The 21,640-nt window shown below is 36.3% G+C and overlaps 1 protein-coding gene across 1 annotated transcript; it reads left to right on the top strand.

The window, feature by feature from the left end:
- The first annotated feature begins 1,966 nt into the window (after positions 1–1,966).
- On the top strand, positions 1,967–21,360 carry LOC109041424 (uncharacterized protein C05D11.1). Its single transcript, XM_019057781.2, has 18 exons — positions 1,967–2,511; positions 3,648–3,788; positions 4,637–4,737; positions 5,366–5,575; positions 6,532–6,663; positions 7,746–7,900; positions 8,371–8,470; positions 9,505–9,774; positions 11,054–11,308; positions 12,110–12,286; positions 12,813–13,049; positions 13,394–13,574; positions 14,757–15,003; positions 16,316–16,502; positions 17,330–17,473; positions 18,522–18,679; positions 19,537–19,689; positions 20,915–21,360. The coding sequence occupies exons 1-18, from the start codon at positions 2,337–2,339 to the stop codon at positions 20,967–20,969; spliced, it is 3,078 nt and encodes a 1,025-aa protein (XP_018913326.2). The 5' UTR covers positions 1,967–2,336; the 3' UTR covers positions 20,970–21,360.
- The last annotated feature ends 280 nt before the right edge of the window (positions 21,361–21,640 follow it).

A 21,640-nucleotide genomic window follows, 5' to 3' on the forward strand; every position in this document is an offset into this window, starting at 1 on the left:
GTAGGCGCCAGTGCGCCGCCACTCCGCTTTGTGTTAGGCTCTAATATTTAATCTCGTGGAGTCAGCGTTTTTCAACTCATGACTTTGAAATGTTTGCACACTCTTTATGGATTATTCTCATTTTAATTGATGGAAAAAAATATGTAGTGAAGGAAAATATAATGTGGGTTTTGTAAATATTAAAGTGATTCCGTACAAACTTAAGGATTTACAAAGCACACGAATTTCTATACAATTTTTTATAGCCTTTTATAGCCGATGGCGAAAAAGCAACAGCCAGGCGATAAAGTGTAAAGCCCGGCGATAGGAACTATAGCCCGGCTGTATAATATTTCATCGCTTCGTGTAGCCCGGCCGTATAATTCTCCCCACTTTCTACAGCCAGCTATATGATTTTCTATCGTCCTCTTCAGTCGGCTATAAGAACTCCTATGGTATTTTGAAACGCAGCTCCTATCGCCAATTTTTACCAGGGTTCAGAGGAGAACTGGAATAGCCCTGCAAACTGCAAACTCCTACGAGATTTCTTGAAAGAGTGCCGAGGTAATCGGGCCCACATTTTCTCGACAGAGGTCTCCGAGGAACCCTTTTGCGGGCTAATTCTTGAGACTGATGGACAAAGTGATGAACGAAGAAGACAAATGGAAAATAGAGTAACCTCATTGGTTAAACCGGGTGGTTGTCCTGGACCTTCAGACTTCGAATTTCAGTCACACTATTTTTCTCAATTTTTATTCATTGTATTTCTACTCGTGGGTATACATTGCAGAAGGACCACATTAAGGGCCGTATTCGTAGGCGGTGAATCGCTGGTAAACCGGAAGCTATTTACTGGATTGAAGTTTTCGACTTAAATAAGGAGGAAATTGAGGTATCCAGAGATGAAGACCAAGGTGACATATGGAAAAAAATTGAGGTATTGTAGTCATTTCCAGTATAACCCTTGGTTCAGGGTGCTTTTCGTTGAAAAATTTAACTTTGGAGCTCACATTCTCGTGCTGATATTCAAGTTTCGGTTCAGTTAGAATTCGGTACTTGTCTACCATTTAATACGATTTTGACGTATTTACGCGAAAAAAGAGTGTTTGGTTTTTATTTCCCCGTGGAAAAACTTCTTTCGCGTCAATTCGGATATTTGTTAGGGGCTGAAATAAAAAATTTAGTCCGAAACCACCCTAAAATTAAACGCGTGAGGTTCACGTTTTCATCGCCTCGCACGAGGACGAACGCAGCAGCATGGCATCACGTAAACCATTGCGTTTTCATGAGCGGGCAGGGCCGGATTTACCTACTTGTCGCCTGTATTTTGCCGCCCCCTTCTCATTCGTTTCGAAACATCAATAAAAACCATCAAGTGAACGTGCCGGAGGGGGAGGTGAGGGGCGCATAAGACGCGTTTATTTGTGTTGGGCACATTTTTTGCAAAAGCCCTGTCAACACTTCTAACAAAAGTTCACGGAACTTTGCGCGAAAGTTAAGTTCCGTAAACCTATCTCTGTGTGAACAAGACCTTCCATTTGCGAGAAATGAACGTAAAAATTATGCAAGAACAAACATAAATGCAGTTTATTAATTTTAACTTCCGCCGCCGCCGCGCCGCGCTGACCGCACTGTGTTTGGCACAATGCGGGAAGTATTCCGACAGTCTTGTAGGCGCTATGCGTTTCACGCCGACGCGACCGTCGCCGAACGTACGGCGCGCGGCGTGCGTGTTTGACGCAATGCGTGAAGTATTCATGCAGTCTTGTAGGTGCTAATATGTGTTACATGCCGACCGCCGCACAGTGGATTGGGTCAATTAGAGAGGTCGGACATGCAATTTTTGACAAAAACTGCTAATGCTGATGTTTATTTAATCAATCGGATTCATATTTTTGAAGAAGCGAAGTAATAAAAATCAAGTAAACTTCTCTTTATTTCTACATTGTGGCAACATAGCATGGCATAGAACAACAACAACAGTGGTTGCATTTGGCACTTTTGCAGGTTAGATTCCCGCCTTTGCGTTGGCTTCATAGCGTTACATCGAGTTTTATTTAATTATTTAGCTCTTTTCCTCGTGGGAAAGTTTCCCATCTCTATTCCAGGTGTCAGTGAACGCGTTGGATTACTAACTTCGCCCCAGCAAGTGTAAATTTTTTCGTTTTACTTTAAATTCTCAATACGCACCTCGAGAGAGCCGTTCGTGAGCGGCATTCCTATCAATCCTTTATCAATTATCAGCTGATAACTAGATGTTCAGATAGGCGTGTTTTGAAATTTCCTCTCTTTTCCGAGTAATTTGGCTCTTCTATCTCATCGCCCTAACTTTCGTTGCGAGTGTGTGTCTAATAAGGATGGCCCCCACTGACCAAACAGGACAAAATAGTCACTCCAACAGCTTTGAGCACCTGTTTTCATCGAAAGCCAATGACAGCATTGCTGTCCACAAGTACAGGTCTTCGAAGACAGGACTCACTGTTGTCATTGCAGATGTTGATGGGCCTGTGGTCAATGGATACTTTTGCCTTGGTAAGACACAATTCATCTCAGTTCCTGGCAGTTACTTGTCAAGGCGGATGAAGAAAGGTGGTCGCATTTCGAGTTGAGCCGCCATTTAAAGGCTGTGAGGCGCAGCAGAGGGTACATATTTTGCCATGCAAGTAGGATGTACCGGAAAGGTACCCAATTCCATGGGGCGTCAAGAGGGTACGAAATGCGACCACCATTCCTTATCCACCTTGGTTACTTGTATTTTGTTCATTACGGTACTCATGCCTACAATCGTTATGAAACATAGAGCTTGCGCATCGTATATTGAGACAAACGTCAAAGTATTGTTTATGTCACCACTCATCAGGAGTGCTATCTGACTGCATTCAATAACCTGTTGAGTGGTGCTAATTCAGAGCTAATTAGAGATTGATGTTTGTCTCAACATACGATGCATGAGCTCGTACAGGCCATTCGTCAACAGGCCGTCATACGGCATTGCATTATGTGGCTGATCATAGTCTCAAATCTACTGTTTTGGAACTGGTAAGTGCTCCAATGGTTTCTTTGCGACTAAGGCGGAGCTCGCCCATTGCATGTTGAGGAATTAGCTCCGCTTCCTTGGTTCATGCATCAGGTGGTCACCGATGTTGAGTTGCTGTGAACAAGATTTGACTTTTGTCTTTACATTCAATGCCCTCATTGCTGTTGCCTCATTGGCTCTTGCAAATTGATAAGTAAGGGGTGAATAATTTGCAGAGATTTGCCGGTTAAAGTTTGTGAGGGCTAAGCTTACTTATCATCTTAGAGAATTTACTGAATTCAAAAATTTCTATCGTTTAAAATATCAAGTAAAATTGAAGCCCTGGTTGCAAAAAGGGCATTTCTTAGTTGCAGTGTCTCATAATTTCAGGTAACTTTTCATCCATTATAATTGAAGCAAATTGCATGGAATTTGTCAAAACTTTTACTGAATTTTCTTCATGATTTTCCAATGCTGGAAACTAAACATTCAAGAAAATTCACTAAATATTTTCCTCTCTAAAATGTAAATTAACCATGAAAATTGTGAGACACTGCAACCAAGAAATGCCCTCTCTGCACCCAACGCCTAAACTCAAACTCATCAGTTTTTTAAGGATATATTGAAAAGAATATTTGTGTTACAATTTCAGCAACGGAGGCGTTCGATGATGATGGATTACCGCACACTTTGGAGCATCTGATATTCTTGGGCAGTGAAGAATACCCATACAAAGGCGTTCTTGATCTCCTAGCCAACCGATGTCTTGCCTCAGGAACCAATGCCTGGACAGGTGCGTAAATCACTGATTTTTTTCTGCATCTCGTCTCCAGAAGTGATTTTGGTGAACCTCATAATGCAGCTGCTCTTGATTTACATTTTAGTTAGATTGGAAAAGTCCAAACTTTTTTTTTGATCTCTTTTGGAGATCAAAGCAAGCCTAGAAATTTCAAGATGTCCTGTAATGTATGACCATCTTTGGAGAAAGATAGCATTGTAAAATAAGTTGCCAAACAAACATTTTTGTTTAAGAAATGCTCGAAAATGTCAAACCAAACTGGAGTTTAGATGTCTTGAAGTGTGCACTGTTAGAATCAAGTTTTGGCAGAACTTGTGTTTAAATTTCAACCAATTATTGTTAGGAGCTCAGAATTTTGGGCTTATAATGGCACATCCTCAATGGTACCTACCCTCTCTTGGTTTAAAATTCAAAATCAAAACAACGTTTAATCTAACGTTATAAAATTGCTCGTCTTATTCTGTGATATCAGAGACAATTTTCTGTCTAAAACTCAAGTGCCATTTTTACCTCCTAAAACAATCTCCCCATTGAAAATGTATCTCTCCAAACGATGAGCCCTTCTCCTGATGATGGTCATGGTATAATGATTTTTCTTTTCGCATAATAATTTTCTCCAAATGCAACAGAAGACCAATTCAAATTAATCCAATTTTTTTTTACTTTTACTTAATCTTCAAATTTTTGTTTTTGTCATTAATTAGTACATTCTAGTAAAAATTGTCTTTGACATCTCATGTGGGCTGCCAGGATCTCATGTCAATGTAGGATTAGAAGAATTTAGAGGAAGATAAAAGAAACTGAGCCTCTTTTATCAACTTTTTTATGATTTCATGTTTCAGACACGGACCATACTTGCTACACCATGACAACAGCAGGAAGCGAAGGCTTCCTCTCATTAATGCCGGTGTACCTCGATCATATACTTTATCCAACTCTAACGGTATATCTTCTTCATTCATATTTCTCCTTTTTAAAAGCTGTTATCTTCCTGGAAAATAAAAACTCTAATATCATGCATCATCCGCTTAAAGATGAGTGTCTACAGAGACTATTTAAGTTACATGTCGAAAGCACGAAATCACTCATCTCCTTGTACGATGTTGCAGACTTCCTGTTATACTTTGTTTTTTCATTAGAAATCTAATCTACTCAATTTCTTGAAAAGTTCCTTAATTTTCCCTCTCTGTTCATGGAATATTATGTGTAAATTTTGAGCTGTAAAGTTGTCTTGTTTCTCTTTGATGCAAATAATAGGAGCAGAAATTTTGAAACACAATAATGGAGGCATGTGGTTTTGAACTTAAGCCACTTGTGTAACTGGATGGCAGTCAGTGGTAATCAAGGTTTGAAGGGTTCGCATTTTGCTGGTTTTTTGGTGTTTTATGAATTGAAGGGAATAATTATGCAGAAAAAAGTTACACACTGTGCACTGTATACACTAAATTTACCGCACAGACAAAATGAAATCTGCTCCATAGTCTAAAAGAGTCACAGTAAAAATCACTGAAAAAATCCTTGCAGTTGAAGGTTTCATATTTTAAAACCTTTACTCCTTTTTTTTTGTGCAGGATTCAGGGTTTTTGACAGAGGTGCATCATGTAACTGGTGAAGGCAGGGATGCAGGAGTAGTCTACTGTGAAATGCAAGGCAGGGAGAATACCGGTGAATCTCTAGTCTATCTAAAATTGATGCGAGAACTCTACCCTGGCAAGTGCGGTTACAAATCGGAGACAGGTGGAATCATGAAAAATCTCAGAGAATCATGCAACAATACAAAAGTAAGACTCCTCTATTTATTTGATGATCCATATTTTTGAGACACATGGACACATGAACAAAGTCCATTTCATTGGAAGAATTAAAAAGAACATATCAGTGCAAATAAATGATTGGTTGCATCTTAGGAGTGGAGTTAGAAGTGTAGTATGGGCGAGATTCAATGCTCAAGCTTGGCCATGAATAAATGAATATGCAGCAAAAAGACATGGCACATCTTGGAGCAGATAGGGGGTTTCCTCAAAAGTTTTTTTGCAGATAGACTTGCTTTACTTGATGCTGCATGTCATGAGAATTGCAATACCCAAAAGAGGTCTATCTGCGAAAGAGTAGAAAAACTTTATCCGTCTGTAGCATATAATGTATTCTTTAGTGATTTTTGAAGTAGCTCTCATTATCTGGTGCATATTAGCATCTTCATCCTTTTCTAAGTTCATTGGCATCTCTTCTTAACCTATTTTTGCAAAATCAGTTTTCAAAACTTTCATCAGAGAAAAATCTCTTTTGTCTTTAACCAAGGACTAAAACACAACTTGGTAACTAGTGCAATTGTTCTAACAAGAATGGCATCATCAAAGTGTATAATCTAAAAAAAATGAATTAACTGTTATATCCACTGTAAATTTTTCAAGACCAAAAGGAATCTTGAAAGTTTTCATGCCCAACGCCATAGTGCTCTGGTCTAAAATTTTACCATATTGAATAAAATATATATTGTTTTGAAGTAAATTTTTCAGTTCGCTCCTACCAGCTGTTTTAGGGTGCCAATCCAAGAATTTGAGAGGAGTAAATTCAGTTTTAATGCATTTTTGCTGGCATGTTGTTCCAATCTTCAAAATTTTTGCTCTTCAAGACAGCGTGAGTTTTTTCTTTGTTATTAAAGTTCTTGTAATTTACATTTTAAACGATCCAAAAAATACGATAATTTGCTCATATTTTTTATTTTACTCTCTGGTAGGTCAGAGATTTTCACAAGAAATTCTACCGAGCTGAAAACTTGCGCCTCATCATCACTGGCCAAGTCTCGGCTCAACAAGTCTTTGATGCTTTGGCGCCTATTGAACAGAAAATCCTACTTAAAGCCCATCAGGTACAAATGTCTGATTTATCTTAGATTTAATTTTTTTTTACCTCATTCAATTTTTCTTACATAACTAAGAAACAGACAGTCATGAAGATCTATTTCCAATTTCCTCCGGAGAGAATATTTACACACACATAGTTGTTACATTCTAAAAAAAAGCTTATTTTTGATGGTCCAAAGAGAAAAGCACCTTTGTTCAGAAAAACTCAAAATCGGCATATGAGTACCACTGCCTTGAGGAATGTTTTGCGAACACTTTGTAGTGTGTGTAAAAGTGTGTACACTGAGGATCCAAAAATGTCAAACCCAACTGTAGTCGTAAATGTTCAAAATTTGCTGCTCAAAAAATGTAGTTTCTAGAAAAAGCCATTCGAAATTTTTAATCTGCTATTTGTGAGGCTCAGAAATGTCTGATTATAATGAAGCTTTAAATCATTCATCGGCATATTTATGAGTAAGCCTCTCTTAACTTATCCCATAGAATACTGGAGAGTTTTCCTTTGAGAACTTAAATTCTAATTTTTTGACCCAACCTAGCAAAGATGAACAGATTTAATTATAGTCAGTCTGACTGCAAATCCTGTTACCTAATTCTCTCATGTTTTATTTTACCAACAGAGAACTTAACTACTTCACGCTTTTAAACCCAAATTTCAAAGTAGCTTAGTTTTCTGTGTGAAAAATAAAACATGAGAGAAAATTGGGTCGGATGTAGTTAAGCTCATTCCGGTTAATCTGTCTAAATCATACTGCTGAAGCAACTTATATCTATGTCTAAATGTGTTCTTTGTACATACTTTTCTTCCAAGAGTACAACCTAAAAAAAAAACCGCTGAAACATTTGCACGCACAAAGACAACTTTTTTTCAAATACTATCACTTTTTCTAATTTTGATGTTTTCAAATTTCTGCTAATTTTTTTTCCTTGTTGGACTTCTAAGTTAGTGCCTCAAAGTTGGTGTGATCTTTCTTTGTTTCTCCAAGAATAATTACCCATTCACTATCTGTCAACTGAATTTAACTCAAAGCACCCTGTTAATTCTGCGTTGTTAACGTTGTTTAATTAAATTTTTTCCATTTTAAACCAGACACCACAAGCTCCTTTCAAAAGACCCTGGCAAGATCCTGTGCCCCCTCTAACAGAATCTACTGAGAATTTGGTCTTGTACCCATGCGATGATGAGGAAAATGGCATGGTATATGTCGGATGGAGAGGCCCATCTGCTTCAACCGATATTTACAAGTACATACCTATTTCTTTTTTGCGCAAGTCCATTTTGTTCGATTTTCAATCCATCACACGATCGATTTTTCAATTGGAAAAAATAATGTTCAAATTTGCCTTTTGGCTATTTCATTGTGGTCACCACTTAAAGAAGAAAATATCTGCCTTTCCTGTGGCAAAATGTCAGTTTTTGATCTCCAAAAATAGTTGACTTCTAATTATTCATGCTATCTATTTGGAAGCAGAGTTTGAACTCTGCCCCATCCCTGAAAATTTTCCCGATTTTTTAGCTTCTATTCATATGTTATGACCACAAATTTTAAATTGAAAAATAGGTTTAAAAATATATCAACATGCTTTTCTCAGATTACTTGAAACAACGTGAGATTACAGAGTCTGTCTCAGAAGACTTTGAAAAATATACAAGTTTTTTAGTGGTTTCCTGCGGTGGTGTATTTGCCTCAACTTCTTTTGTACCTCTTTTGCAGACTGACCTGCTGTTCTGTGCTATTGAAGTACCTGACCGATACTGCTGTCAGCCCCCTCTCCCAACACTTTGTCGAGATTGATGACTCTTATTGTAGTAATGTAAGTAAAGATCTTGGCTTGTACCAATCTTATCTCCAACTCTTGCAAGAATTATCCTTCCAAACCAAATTAGAGCTCCTATCCATCATAGCTGAAATGGATGCTTAAGAATGGCATGTCAAGAAATCTGTCATTCATTACTAGCATCGCTGATAATGAAGAGAATTTTAGAGCAGACAAAGGCTAATAGATTACACTGATCGACAATTTTTCTTTCTATTTTTTTTAGATTTGCCAAAAATTTGGTAATTTATTTAAGGTAGATATTTAGCACTGTTTTCGAAAATGACCATTGATTCTCTGGATCAATTCAGTTTTCCTTTGAAAAATTGGAATATTCCTTAAAAAGCAAGCTTTGTCAGAGAAAATTCAATTATTTCAGAAAATCTGTGCACGTAAGAGGAAAACCAAGGCCCATTATGTATATAACAGCCAACAATACATAGATAAGCATGTATTGCATGTCGAACACATTTCCCCTCTGTCCCTAATATGGAGGTTTTTCCAGTGAAATTCCACCTTTGCCTGTAGTATACCACCATCTAAAGCTCATTCTATTGTCTGAAGAATGTAATGGGGTCATTATCACCTACTTTTTGTTTCTGAAGCCGAAAATGGCCTCAGTTTTTTTTATAGCACCACCATATTTTCGGAACATCGAATTTCAACCAAAAGAATGGTTTTTTTCAGCCCAAAAAACCCCCATCTCTTTGACAACTTAATTTTTCAAAAGTGGTAGGAAAAAAAATCATTGGAAAAACTGTCAGCCTGCGTTTATAAAATTGAAATTTTTTAGAGGCAGTTAAAAGTAACAGGACACTTTTCCCCTTCGAGACTCTTTCCCTCGTGAGAAATTAGAAGGTAGCTGGAAAATAAATGTGTCAAGTGAGGGACAGTCAAATTTTCTAAGTTCTATTGCATTATTTATTACAAAAGTCAAAGACATATTCAAGAGTATGTGAAGAATTTCAGAAACTTAGTATCAGTTTTATTTGTCAACTTCCTGCTGATTAGTGCAATTTGCTTCCCTGCAGGTGTGTTATTCTATCGTCGAAAATTCAGAATCAGCATTCCTCCTGCAGTTTGAAAACGTGCCGGTGCCCAAACTTGACGCTGTTTACCCGAAACTGAAATCTGTCTTGCATGACATCAGTCATGGTGTGGAAAAGATCGACATGAAGCGGTTCCATTCTGTGATTCATCGGCACAAGCTTGAGTGTCTTAGTTTCCTGGAAACAAACCCTCATCCTGCCGTAGCTTTTATCGTGATTAATGACATGTTGTATGGGAACACGAAAGAAGACGTGAGTATTTGTCTATACTGAGTGCATATACAACTGCAGCATCAGCTACTTCTCTTCACTTTTCACAGGGGTATGATTGGAAAGACAGTTTGCTCTGGCGTTATAGCATGAATATCAACCATTCTTTGAGGTTAATGGGAAAAACACTTTTAGTGAAGATGTCACCATGGGGATTCACCATTATGTCGAATTGGATCCGAACAATAGCAATGACACAACCTCTCTCAATTCCACCAATGAAAATGAATTGATACATGATTTGAAGTCATATCTGTATAAACAGCAAATATTGAACAACTACCATTTATAGGAATAATTATATAGGGAGGAATAATAAAAGATAGGAAAATGTTGGTACCAAGTTTCAGACTTTTGGTATAATTTTCCATTAAGACATGATTAAAAAACTGCGTTATATCTAAAAACAACAGATGTCAGAATTCGCTGAAGAGCATCAATCTCCTTTTTTTTTTTTTTTTGAGTTTATTTATTGTAACCTTCCTAGGAGAAAATATATACAATTATCTTAATGTATGTACATAAGGGTATATAAAAGTAATAACTGGATAATTACTTATTTCTATAATGATGTTAATCTCCTTAAGGATCATTTATACAAGCTTATCACAATAGCAAAAAATTGAATAAGACCTGTTGCATGAAGGCCTTTAGGAGATGGCACCCCTTGCATTCCGCTGTTTATATTTGTATGGCCTCATGTATTGATTTTCCGTGATGTTACTCTAACCGCGTCTATAGTTGAAAGTAATCATGACAGACGAGTGAAGATTTACATGAGGAAGTTCAACTATTCCCTAATAACATCAGCTGTTAAATTCATACCTTAAAAAAATTGTTGTAATGTATGTATAATAAAATCATTTTTGTTCTTTATTTTAAGTAAGATGTATGTGAAATACACAGAAAAGTATGAAGCAATGAAAAAAAATTGGAATCAAATTGTGTTAAATTCTAAAAATCACTTACATTGATGCTAAACGCAAAATAAATTTCCAAATATGCAACATAAATAACTAAAAAAATTGTGAAACATTTCTTTCAATTTATAAAAATGAAGTGATGAAAACTTGTAAAAGTGGAAAGAGGAATTTTCTTGCAGAAAAGAACAAGAAAAACGTAAAATACAGCAATCTCATTTTTCACAGAATAATGTCATGTAATGAGCGTCATGAACCGTTAGTCTAAGTTTACAATTAACCTCAAGTAAGAAATTTGCCACTGAAATTTTCATCTCATGAATTTTTTTGTCTTATTTTAGCTGGACCTCCGATTGAATCAAATATCGCAGCTAGACAAGATGAAGAATGAGCCTCTAGAATTTTGGGAGAGTCTTCTCAAGAAATATTTTGTTGACGCTCTTCATGTTCTGGTGAAAGGCAAACCAAGCACAGCAGAATTAAAACGAATGATGACGGAAGAGAAAGAGAGGATCTCAAAGCAAAGAACTCAAATTGGGGACGAAGGTCTTAAACAAAAAGAGCGCGAGCTAGAAGCTGCCATGGCTCAGAATGAGGTAGTCTATTGTTCAATTCGGTTTAGCATTTTAAACCTTTTCAAATTGAAGCCGTAACAGAGGGGATCTCTCTTGCTACACTGAGATTCCACCTCCGTAACTAATCAAACTCTTCATGCACAGACAGAGAGCAAAGACATTAGCAGGGTCGCCATGGTTCTAGCCTTGGAGTCCCCAAACAAAGTGGGAACTGTGCAAAGTATTTGCTGCTTATATGTGTTATGGAGATTTTGATTAACTGTAGAGGTGGACTCTCAGCGCAGCGCAGAACATCCCCACTTATGGCCTCAACTTTGAGAACTTTTTTTGAGCTTAGGAGTTTTTTTTAGAGAAACCAGTGGTATCATTTTGTTTCTCACAAACAGTTACTTGAAGAAATGTACTTAAATTGTAGATCCATGACACATGCAATAACTCCACCGTAATTCACTCAAAACAGTAGATTCTATTCTAATATGGCAGTTCATATGTTTTATGTACTATACGATTGTGCTAAATCAATTTTCTCTGTTATTCGGCACGTTTTGCAAGTTCTACCATTTTTATAGTCTTAGTCTCAAGTGGAAAGAAATGCATTTTTTATAAGGCAATTTCGGTTGAATTATATCTTGGAATTATAAATACCAATTACATCAATTTTGAGTACTATCGGGTGAGTTTTAGGTATCTTTACTGGTGCCTTAAGTTACACAGTTATTTTTAGTACTTATAACATGCTGTTAAATAGATAGTTGTTTTATCTAATTTTTATTTGAATTTCAACTTGACCATAAGTTTCTCTTTTTTCTTTCGAATTTGCAGATTCCTCCTCCCAACGATATGCTTGTCAAAGTTCCGATTCCATCAACGGATTCCATCAAATACCATTCCATCCACAGTTATTCTGCAGATCCAGATAGTCCACAGCACCCTCTATTTAATGCCTCAAAAGCTCCTATTTACATGAATGTTGATGACCTACGAACCAATTTTGTTTATGTGAGTACTGATTTTTAGCTCCTATTCATATGAATGTTAATTTTTTGCAAACTAGTTTTGTACATGTGAGTACCTATCTTTAGCTTTGTCCTTCAGAAGATATGGCTCTACTGTGCCAGAGATTTAACTGTAGTTGTCAAGCTATTTATTGGGAATATACTCTTGAGAAGTCATTAATTCAGAGACAGATTAGGTGTCGATGTGAGGTATTTCAGTTTTCAGCAATAACATTGATGTCTAACAGAACCGGAGGGATGATGAAACTAACCTTTGTGTGCACTACAGTAGTGGTTGAGGTTTTCTGGGAAGCTCAAAAGGTTTAAATGTGAGGATTGTTCTTACAATGAGGTGTTTTACATCAAGGCCTAATTTCAGATTTGCCTAACGGAAAAATTTTGGATTTGATGACTAAATGTCTAATTTTATCGCAAAATGTGTAATGTAATCAATTTTTGTCTACATGTAGTGTTTTAAGTCGTATCTACACTCCATACTTCATTGCATTAATTGATTGTTGTCGTTACAGATGGCCATCCTGATGGATAGTAGTTCGCTCCCTCAAGAACTCCGTTCCTATCTGCTCATACTCACTGAGTGTCTTTTGGAGAGCCCTATCAACAGAGATGGGAATATGATTTCTTATGAAGATGTAGTGACCCAACTAGAGTCAGACACCGTTCAGACTGAAATCAATGTAGGACTGGAACGAATGCCAAGATTCACGTGTGGTCCGTACTCGGAGACTCTTCGCTTATTTGTTCAGGTAACCAAATTCCATTTGCAATCATATTCTTTTTTGATTTCCTTGATTCTACTTTTTACACAATATAATTTAAAGTTTTCCTCATTTGTAAAATTGCATTTTGTATGAATCTACTGGAGCCCCCAATGAAAATTTCAAGAAAGATAAGTCAGCTGTAATGTCATTTTAAACTCTAGGTTTGAAAATTGTAATTAAATAAAAGCTTACTGACTAGTGTATTACTTCAATACCTGAAGGTTAAATTACAATATTTTTAAGGTTTCTGCAAACATACTCTCAGCAAAGTTCAATTCAATTTTTCTACTTGCAAGTAAATTATTCTTAACAAACTGTTTTGATTTCAGCTTGAGCCCGAAAAGTTTGAAAAAGGAGTTAACTGGATCCGTGAAATTTTATACCAAACAGTATTCACTGCTGAACGAATCAAAATAATCGCTACGAAAATCATTAATGACGTTTTTGCCATCAAACGTTGCGGAAACTCTATGGTTCGAAATTTAATGAAAGGCCTTTTTTTCAAGAAAAGTATGATCCAACTTTTAACTTCATTTAATGTTTCTTATATTGTTTTTATGAAGATGCGTCAGATTTTTTAATGTAACACCGTTTTCAAGAAAATGAAAGGTGCAAACCATACCACAATGTAGTCACTGAACATTGTAATTGCCCTGAAATTGAATCGTGTCGTGCCAAAATCACTATTATCCATTTTTCTAGCTGTGTGCTTTATCGTGTTAATATTATCCTTTTAGCGCCTGTACTCCATACAATCATAAAAGTGGTATAAATACTCATTCTGGGATTGAGTTAACTCCAAGATGAGTCAGCACTTTCATGGTTCTCTTCTACTTTAAAAAGTGTCATCAACCCAAATTAACTGAAGACTGGAAATATAGACTTTAGTGGTTTTCACTCAACATGATTCAATTATTAGCTCATCTTATCCTGTGAAGTGCAAAAAAACATCCTCACTGACTTATTTTTATTTTACTTTTTCTGGAGAGATTAATTTTCCCATGCATCAACCATAAATTCCGGAGTCGACCTCCCAAAAGGAACTCGTAATTTCATAATATTTTTTTTATTCTGTGCTCCTTTCGTGTTAAGTCACCAATAGTATACCCAACTTCAATGTTTCAAAATGAAGGGACATTTTTTAAATGATGTATTTTTTATTTTTTGTTCTGCAACATTCCCCTTTCATTACACGGCTCCTGAAATGTCTAAAAAGTCAATAGCTTCATCTCCTTCTGTGACCAAAATTTTGCTTTATTTGGAACCACATTGACAGTCAAACCAAAAAATCATGTCTCTTGTCTGTAATGTTTCAAAATCTCCGCTCCTCCTTTACTTTTTTAAAGGGGAAAAAATCAACATCATTTCTCGAAGTTCTCACAGAATTTTCTCAGTTCAGAGAAGAAAAATCATGGCAATTTTTAAGAATTCCTGTTGAGTAGTTTTCTATTTAAGAAATGAAGTACGACAGGAAGTCTGCAACATCTCAAACCGAGGTACGTGGTTTTAGAAGTTTCACCGTCAACATGAAGTTTCTCTTATGTATGTATTTCACAAATTTTATTTCTGGGCTTAAAATCAGGATCCTAACACTTGCAAGGCGAATCAAGGCCCATTTTCTTAGTTTAAACCTTATTCAACTTACAGGATACTTCTGATTAACTCAAAACAACTATATTTTTTGTCATTCAGGTAGTAATCACTATGCGTTCAGTGTTCTTCAACAGCATAAGTTTCTGACTAAGTTATTAGAACGGTTAAGTGCAGACCCAGAAAAAGTAATTTCAGAGTTCAATGCTGTCAGGGAAGTTATTACCACACCCTGCAACATGGCCATTCATCTTTCGGCGAACATCGGAAATCTCTGTGAATTGCACCCTGATGCAGTTTCAACTCTTGCCAGACTCCTGCCTGATACTCAAACACCCGTCAAAAACCCGTAAGTCACTCTCTATGCGATGCAAGAGTATTGAATATATTCACCCTGTGCCCCTGTGAAATCTTACCCTACAGTATAAAATCATAAGGGTACTGTGTCACGCTCAGGGTGTCACGCTAAACTTGTCACAAACCGGTTTCTCCTCCACTCCCCGCTCCCCACCTGCCGCCCACGTTCACGTGCTTCCTGCCGTCTCCTGCTCCCCTCTGGCTCGGAGCCCTCCACCACCTGTGCCACTCCAGCTACCGTTGCCGCTACCCCTCTTACCTCCCGTCAGTCACCACTGTCGCACAGTGGATCGAGTCAATAGGAGAGGTCATACAAAATTCGGAAACTTTAAATGCTTACAACTCGGTTTATAAAAAACTTTGAGGTTTTAAAGTGGTTCCATTGGTTTCCACAAGAAATTTGTTGCTCGAAACACTCCTTGAAATTTGTAATGTGATGAAATAAATATTGAAATTTGCAGTTTTAGTAAAAAAATTCATGTCTGACCTCTCTAATTGACTCGACTCACTGTGCATCATTTTGGCAATAATTTTGTCCATTCATTTATCTTGGCGATTTTGCGGAAGCAAGGACTCCCACAATTCCTCAGTCTACCTCTCCCTCTTACACTTCGCCATCTAATCCAACTTCCTTAATTACCTATCTTACCTTTCTTACCTATTTTTTTATATTTTTTTAGCGGGAAGTTCCAGGGCCTTCCTGATTCGGTAAGTCCTACCAAAGGGCCTGTTAGATGAAGATCGCGTTTACAACCTTAATTTTCTCATTTCCACATGTATATTTCAACCCCCAAGGTAAAGACCTTGGGGATGTAGTTAGGTTTTTTCCTGTAGATTAGATGTGCGAAGCGCCTCTGGGGGTTGGACCGCGGAGCAGCCAGGGGGCGCAGATGATGGTATAATCATCATCGTTAATTTTCACCTGTTCGCAAATACATCTTAGTGCCCAGATTCTCAAGATTGAGATATTGTCAACGCCATTGAAAGAAGTATTTTACAAACATTTCGCTGTAATTGCCCAGCAATGTTAAGATCAAACGGGTGGTATAAAGACTGAAAGTTTGCTGCTCAAAAAATGTAATTTTGAACTAAAGTTTTTTAAAATTTCAATCAGCAACTTTCGGAGCTAGACATAATTTGATTGAAATGTAACTTTATTCCTTCCTTTGGCAAGAAACTTATCTAGAACCCACGCATTTTAATCTTAAGGATCCTGGAGAACATTTCCTGTCTTAAACTCAAAATCTGATTTTTTGACCTAACTTTTGTTTGAAAACATCCAATTAAAAGATCTTCTTATTCAGGCTGCACGTTACTCCGGATTGGGAGTTGCTCTCATCCGAAGAAGAAAGACCTGTGTCTGGTTGCGTCGTCGGGATGGGGTCTGTTGAATCAAATTTCTTCCTACAGTCCACACCTGCCATCAAAGAGTTTGATCATCCTGACCTACCTGTACTTCTTGTATTCCTACAGTATTTAACACAGCTAGAGGTTTGTATCTTTTTACTTAACTTCTTTTATCTTCATTTAATTCATCCCGGATCTTATCCACTCTGAAGGAATACAGGAAAGCTCTACATGTCTGCTTCATTGTTGCTAACAAAAATAACCGAATAACAAAAATACGATCATCCAAGGGAAAAAGGACCCTGGTCCATAGATGTATAATTGTGCAAGTGCCTTTTATCAAGTTCGGTTAAAAATTTGAACCCTGAGATTTTAATAGAAAACTCTCCCTAGTGTTTCAAAAAAGAAGTTGCGAGTAGTTTAGTTCATTTTTGTGCCAATAGAGGAGGTAAAATGACATTATAATTTATGCATTTTATGTCTGGAAAATGGATTAGTATTTTAAATTGTTTTTTCAAGTAAGTTTTTTAAAAGGACATAGTTTGGTTTTGTTTGACATAACATCATCTCCTACAAGAAGGTAGGTATCTTGTCTGTACTGTTTCAGTATTTCTATGAACATTTTACTTTTTATGGTAGAACCATTGTACTGTGTCTGAAAATATTGGTGTCTTGTCTCACAGGTGTAAAGAGAAATCAGTGAATATTTCAGCCTAAATTATTTTGAGGATTCTCATATGAAAAGCTAAATTGTCCATGAGAAATACTGAAAAAGTGCAATCGAGAAACGTTCCTTTGTGTAGGAGACAGTATTATGTGATAATGTTTTGTCCCAAAATCTTTGTTGAACACTCCTCCATGCTGTAACATCATTAATTCAGTTTTGAGCTTTTGTTGTGGAGGCCATTTTCCTCATGAATAATAAAGAATGATAATAAACGTCACAAATAATAAAATTTTTCTTTGTACAGGGACCTCTATGGCGACAAATTAGAGGCGCTGGTTTTGCCTACACATACAGTATGATCCCACGGCCGAATGAATCCTTGCTGAATTTAATTTTCTTCAAAGCATCCAATGTTGTTGCGGCTTATAAAACAACAAAAAAAATTATTGTAAGTAATTTATTTTAAATAATTTACTTAACACTATTACTTTTACTTTAATACTTCATTTTTTATCTATTTAATTATTTGTGATTTTCTTTTCTCTTGTTAACTTTTCTGCTTTCAATCAATGATTTGGAACAATTGACAAGAAGTACTTGACTCTAAGGGGAATGTGGCTTTAAATTGTATTAAAAATTGAAATTGTAAAAATAAACAATTAACACTGCTTCAAACATATAGTTGCTAAACGTTGAGACAGTAAAAAAGTAAGAAAATTTTTCGATTTTGTTTGGGTGTGTCTTGTTTTTGGTTTTGAATTTATTTGACGAGAAAATTACTTTTAGGCCTGTGTATTCATTTTTTATTTGTTCAAGAGTTGCAGCGCCTCATCAAACTCTTTTCGTCTTGTAACTATCTCAAAGCTATGAAAGAGGTTCTTTGAGTAAGGTATTGCATAAAACATCAGTAGCAAATTTTATAATTATGTATGAAGTTTATTCTGCAAATATTTTTGTGGGTTGCAAAGTAAAAATTGTTAAATTTACTCACTCTCTTTTAACTTAAGTTTGAATTTTAAGACCTGCCAGAAAACGTCCCTCTTTTCCACTTCAGTGTAAACAGGTCACATTCAAGGAGATGTTAACTCAAGAAAATTCAACTGAAACTTTAAATTTTGTCTGAATTTTGGTAAAAATGATTTTGTGTGCTTGGTCAGTACCAAGAGAAGCTGAGGAGGACCTTCATAGAATTTTTTCCAAGTCAAACTACCAAGTGAAGCAAGATTTTTTTTTTGGAACTTAATGAAGCAAAAACTCAAGATGGTCAAGACTGTCTTGTCAAACTTTATGTCACACACAATACTCACATTCGTACTACTGTTGTCCACTAGTTTTTCTCAGGAGAGGTCTCAAGTTTCCTAGAATTATACAAGTTAGATTTCCCTTAATTTTCCCCGTCTGATTTAATTCTTAGACAGCTCAAAAAGATTTTACAAAGTCGTTCCTGAAGAATGCTGACCTAGATAAAGTTCAATTTATGGTTCTTATCTTTACAGGAAGAATTGTGTCAGTCTCAGCAATGGGATGCAACACTCTTTGAATCAGCAAAGAGTTCGCTCATCTTTGAAATCATTGAAAGGGAGAAAAATATTGGTGATGTAATTCTTCAGTCGTTACTACGAAACTTCAAGAAAGTTGCCATGGATTATAACCAGTACGTATTTTTCAACGAAAAACAAGGACGTTTTCGACCCGTCTCTCGTCCGTTTTTTCTTCTCTACCCGTATTTATTCTTTTTCTTCAAGAAAATTATGAACTTTCTGTATCACCATCTCATTTAATAGATTTCTGCCTTTAAATTTGTCCGGCTGTAAATTAATAAAAAATAAAACATTAGAAGCTTAAGTTCGATGAAATGAGGGATTCGTCAATGAGAAATTTTAAAAAGCAGTAGTTAATAGTTGTAGAATTCAATTTTTTCCTTTTTGTTGTGCACTGCTTTTCAATAAAAACACACATGCGTGATCGGATCTGTAAAAAGGGACCTTATCTTTCAGCAGAAAATTTTCTTAACTTTTTATAAATGCATGGAAGGATAAAATGTGGAAATTTTAGATCAAGTTTACCTTCGAAAGCTCTAAAATTGAAGGAGATATGAGTACTGAAGCTCCAAAACAAGAATTCTTAGTTGTAGGAAAACGTGGTCTAAGTTTTTGGAAAAAGTTGAGGAAAATTTTCTCCTGGAAAATATGGTCCTTTTTCACAGATTCGGTCACATATTAAGCAAAATTACAGAAAGTAAAGGAAAATTTTTTCGAGGTGTAAAAAAATGGAACTTCTAGTCACCATTACAGAAGTTCATGTTTATATAATAAGGTTTTCTATATATGCATGTACAATGTTCTGTTCAAGAAAGATCCATAACGGTTATGTAGTAGGCTTTAATTTTTTCCTTCGTGTGATTACAAGAAAAGTCGTTCAATATCCCCTGCAAAATTCAGTAAATCAATTTGAAGATTTCAATTTCCTACTGCATGAATTAATTTTTAAAACTTTTTTTTCCTCCTGTAGGAAATTAGTGGAGAGTATCCAAAAAGTTACCATCGAAGACGTAAAAAAAGTCGGACCAAAATATGTTTTGGCATTGTTTAACTCGCCCCTCACACGAACTGCTCTTGTCTGCAATCCATCCAAAGTTGAAGAAACTGCTGCCGCACTCAAAGAGTAAGTTTTAATTGCATTCCAAATCGCAAAGGTTCTGCTACCGGCGACGTAAGCTTCCAAATCTTACCAAAGTGAGAGTTTTCTGCTGGTCTTAAGGTGGAGTCTTAAACTTTGACAAGTTTTAAAAATAATAAATTAATCAATAAAAAGATCAAAATTAAATTGGAGAGAAAAAAAAGAACTCAATAATCATAGAAAAGCATTTGAGTTATTGGATGTATATTTTATCTTATTTTACTTTAAAGTTTTCCACAATTTTTTTTTTAGCAAACTATATTGAAAAACTAGTCTTGATTAGCTTGCCTTGCGAGCTGACACGCCTAGCCAGGGAGTGCCCCTGAACCCCCGGTTCCTCGCTTCGCGATGAACTTGCGACTTGCTCTGCGAACCGCCCCTACCCCGCATAGCTTTTAACTTTAGTGAGAAGACAAGATCTTTGTCCTCATCTTCTTTTTCACCAAATTTCAAATATTACTGCAACAGGAACGGATGTATCATTTTAGACCACGTCCGCCATCTTGGATTTGAGAATTTTGAAAATCTGACCAAAAGTTTGAGTTTCCTGTCGAAAAATACCTCTTGATACCGAGTTTCACAAAAATCGATGCAACAGGAGCCAAGATAGCGTTTTAGACCTCTTCAAATTGAAGCCGTGACAGAGGGGATCTCTCTTGCTACACTGAAATTCCACCTCCATATCTAGTCAAACTCTCCATGCACAGATCGGGAGCAAATACATTAGCAGGGTTGCTGCGGTTCCAGCCTTGGAGTCCCCAAACAAAGTGGGAACCGTGCAAAGTACTTGCTGCCTATCTGTGTTATGGAGAGTTTAACTAGATGTAGAAGTGGACTCTCAGCGCAACACAGGATATCTCCTCCATTAAAGTCTCAACTTTGAGAGGTCTCCTGAGCTTGGCAGATCGTTCCAGAGGAAACCAGTGGTATCATGTTTTTTTTTTTTTTTTCTTTTGAAATATTTTGCATCAGGTTAAGCAATAAAATCGCACAGCTCTGACAGATGCAAGAGCTTCATTGGACTTGTTATCAGTGCAGCGCATCTTCTTTATCCTCGTCTTGTCTGTCAACTTCTCTGTCTCTTAACTGAGAAGTGCTCTACCCCTATTCTCGTTCATTTTATCTCAGTGAAGGGGAAGGCCGTTTTTATTATAATGCTTTTGTCATCTATATTTCATTGTCTTCAGCTAAGAATTTCTGTTTGTTTCAGACTTGGCTGCAATTTAACGACGTTTTCCTCATTAGAAGACAGTTTTATCAACTAGTAATGAGACAAAATCAGCTCGATTTTGCTAAGCTGTTCTTAAAGCTTGGCAGAATTTTTTCCTTGCCTATGGGAATATACTTAATTGGTGACCCTACACCTTACCAAATCAGTTTATTTTTATATGATAATTTAGGTGGATTAAATTATTCGAGTGCATGAAAATCAAAACTGTACTCAAGTGTGTTCCAACCAACATCAACTAATTACTAAGTGCTTTTTACAATTATTTTTATAAATTTTTGTCTCTGCATGTGATATTAATGAAAATTTGGGCGTTTTCTTTGCCTTGTAAGTTTTATAATTAATTGAACGTAGAATAAAAAAGAAGAAAATCTAACGCTTTTGTATGTCATTTTGTATTCAGATTAATAAAAGTTTGTTTAATGTTATTCACTTTGTTTTCTTTTACTATAAACTGAGTCAAAATCTGAATCTAATTTTTCTGTAAGTATGCCAATTTTTTTCTTGTTTGGAGTTTCTCAAAATTCCAATTTTAGTTGTATGCCTTGAAACAACACAGCTATTTTCGGGCAAGTTCTTCAGTCTTAAAATTCTTCTGGATAGATTGCCAAGGCACTTGATTTCATTCTCGTCCTGTCTGCAAACATTGTGCCATCTTGTTCCCATAAACTAACTTTTAAGATAGAACTTTCTACCTTGGACATGACT

The sequence above is a fragment of the Bemisia tabaci genome, unplaced genomic scaffold (assembly GCF_918797505.1).
Source record: "Bemisia tabaci unplaced genomic scaffold, PGI_BMITA_v3".
Classification (NCBI taxonomy): Eukaryota; Metazoa; Arthropoda; class Insecta; order Hemiptera; family Aleyrodidae; genus Bemisia; species Bemisia tabaci.

Excerpts from the sequence above, each read along its gene's own strand:
- LOC109041424 (XM_019057781.2), top strand. The coding sequence starts at position 2,337 with ATGGCCCCCACTGACCAAACAGGACAAAATAGTCACTCCAACAGCTTT. Across the intron at positions 2,512-3,647 it reads CAATGGATACTTTTGCCTTG|CAACGGAGGCGTTCGATGAT; the intron begins GTAAGACACAAT and ends TTACAATTTCAG. Across the intron at positions 16,503-17,329 it reads AGTATTTAACACAGCTAGAG|GGACCTCTATGGCGACAAAT; the intron begins GTTTGTATCTTT and ends TTCTTTGTACAG.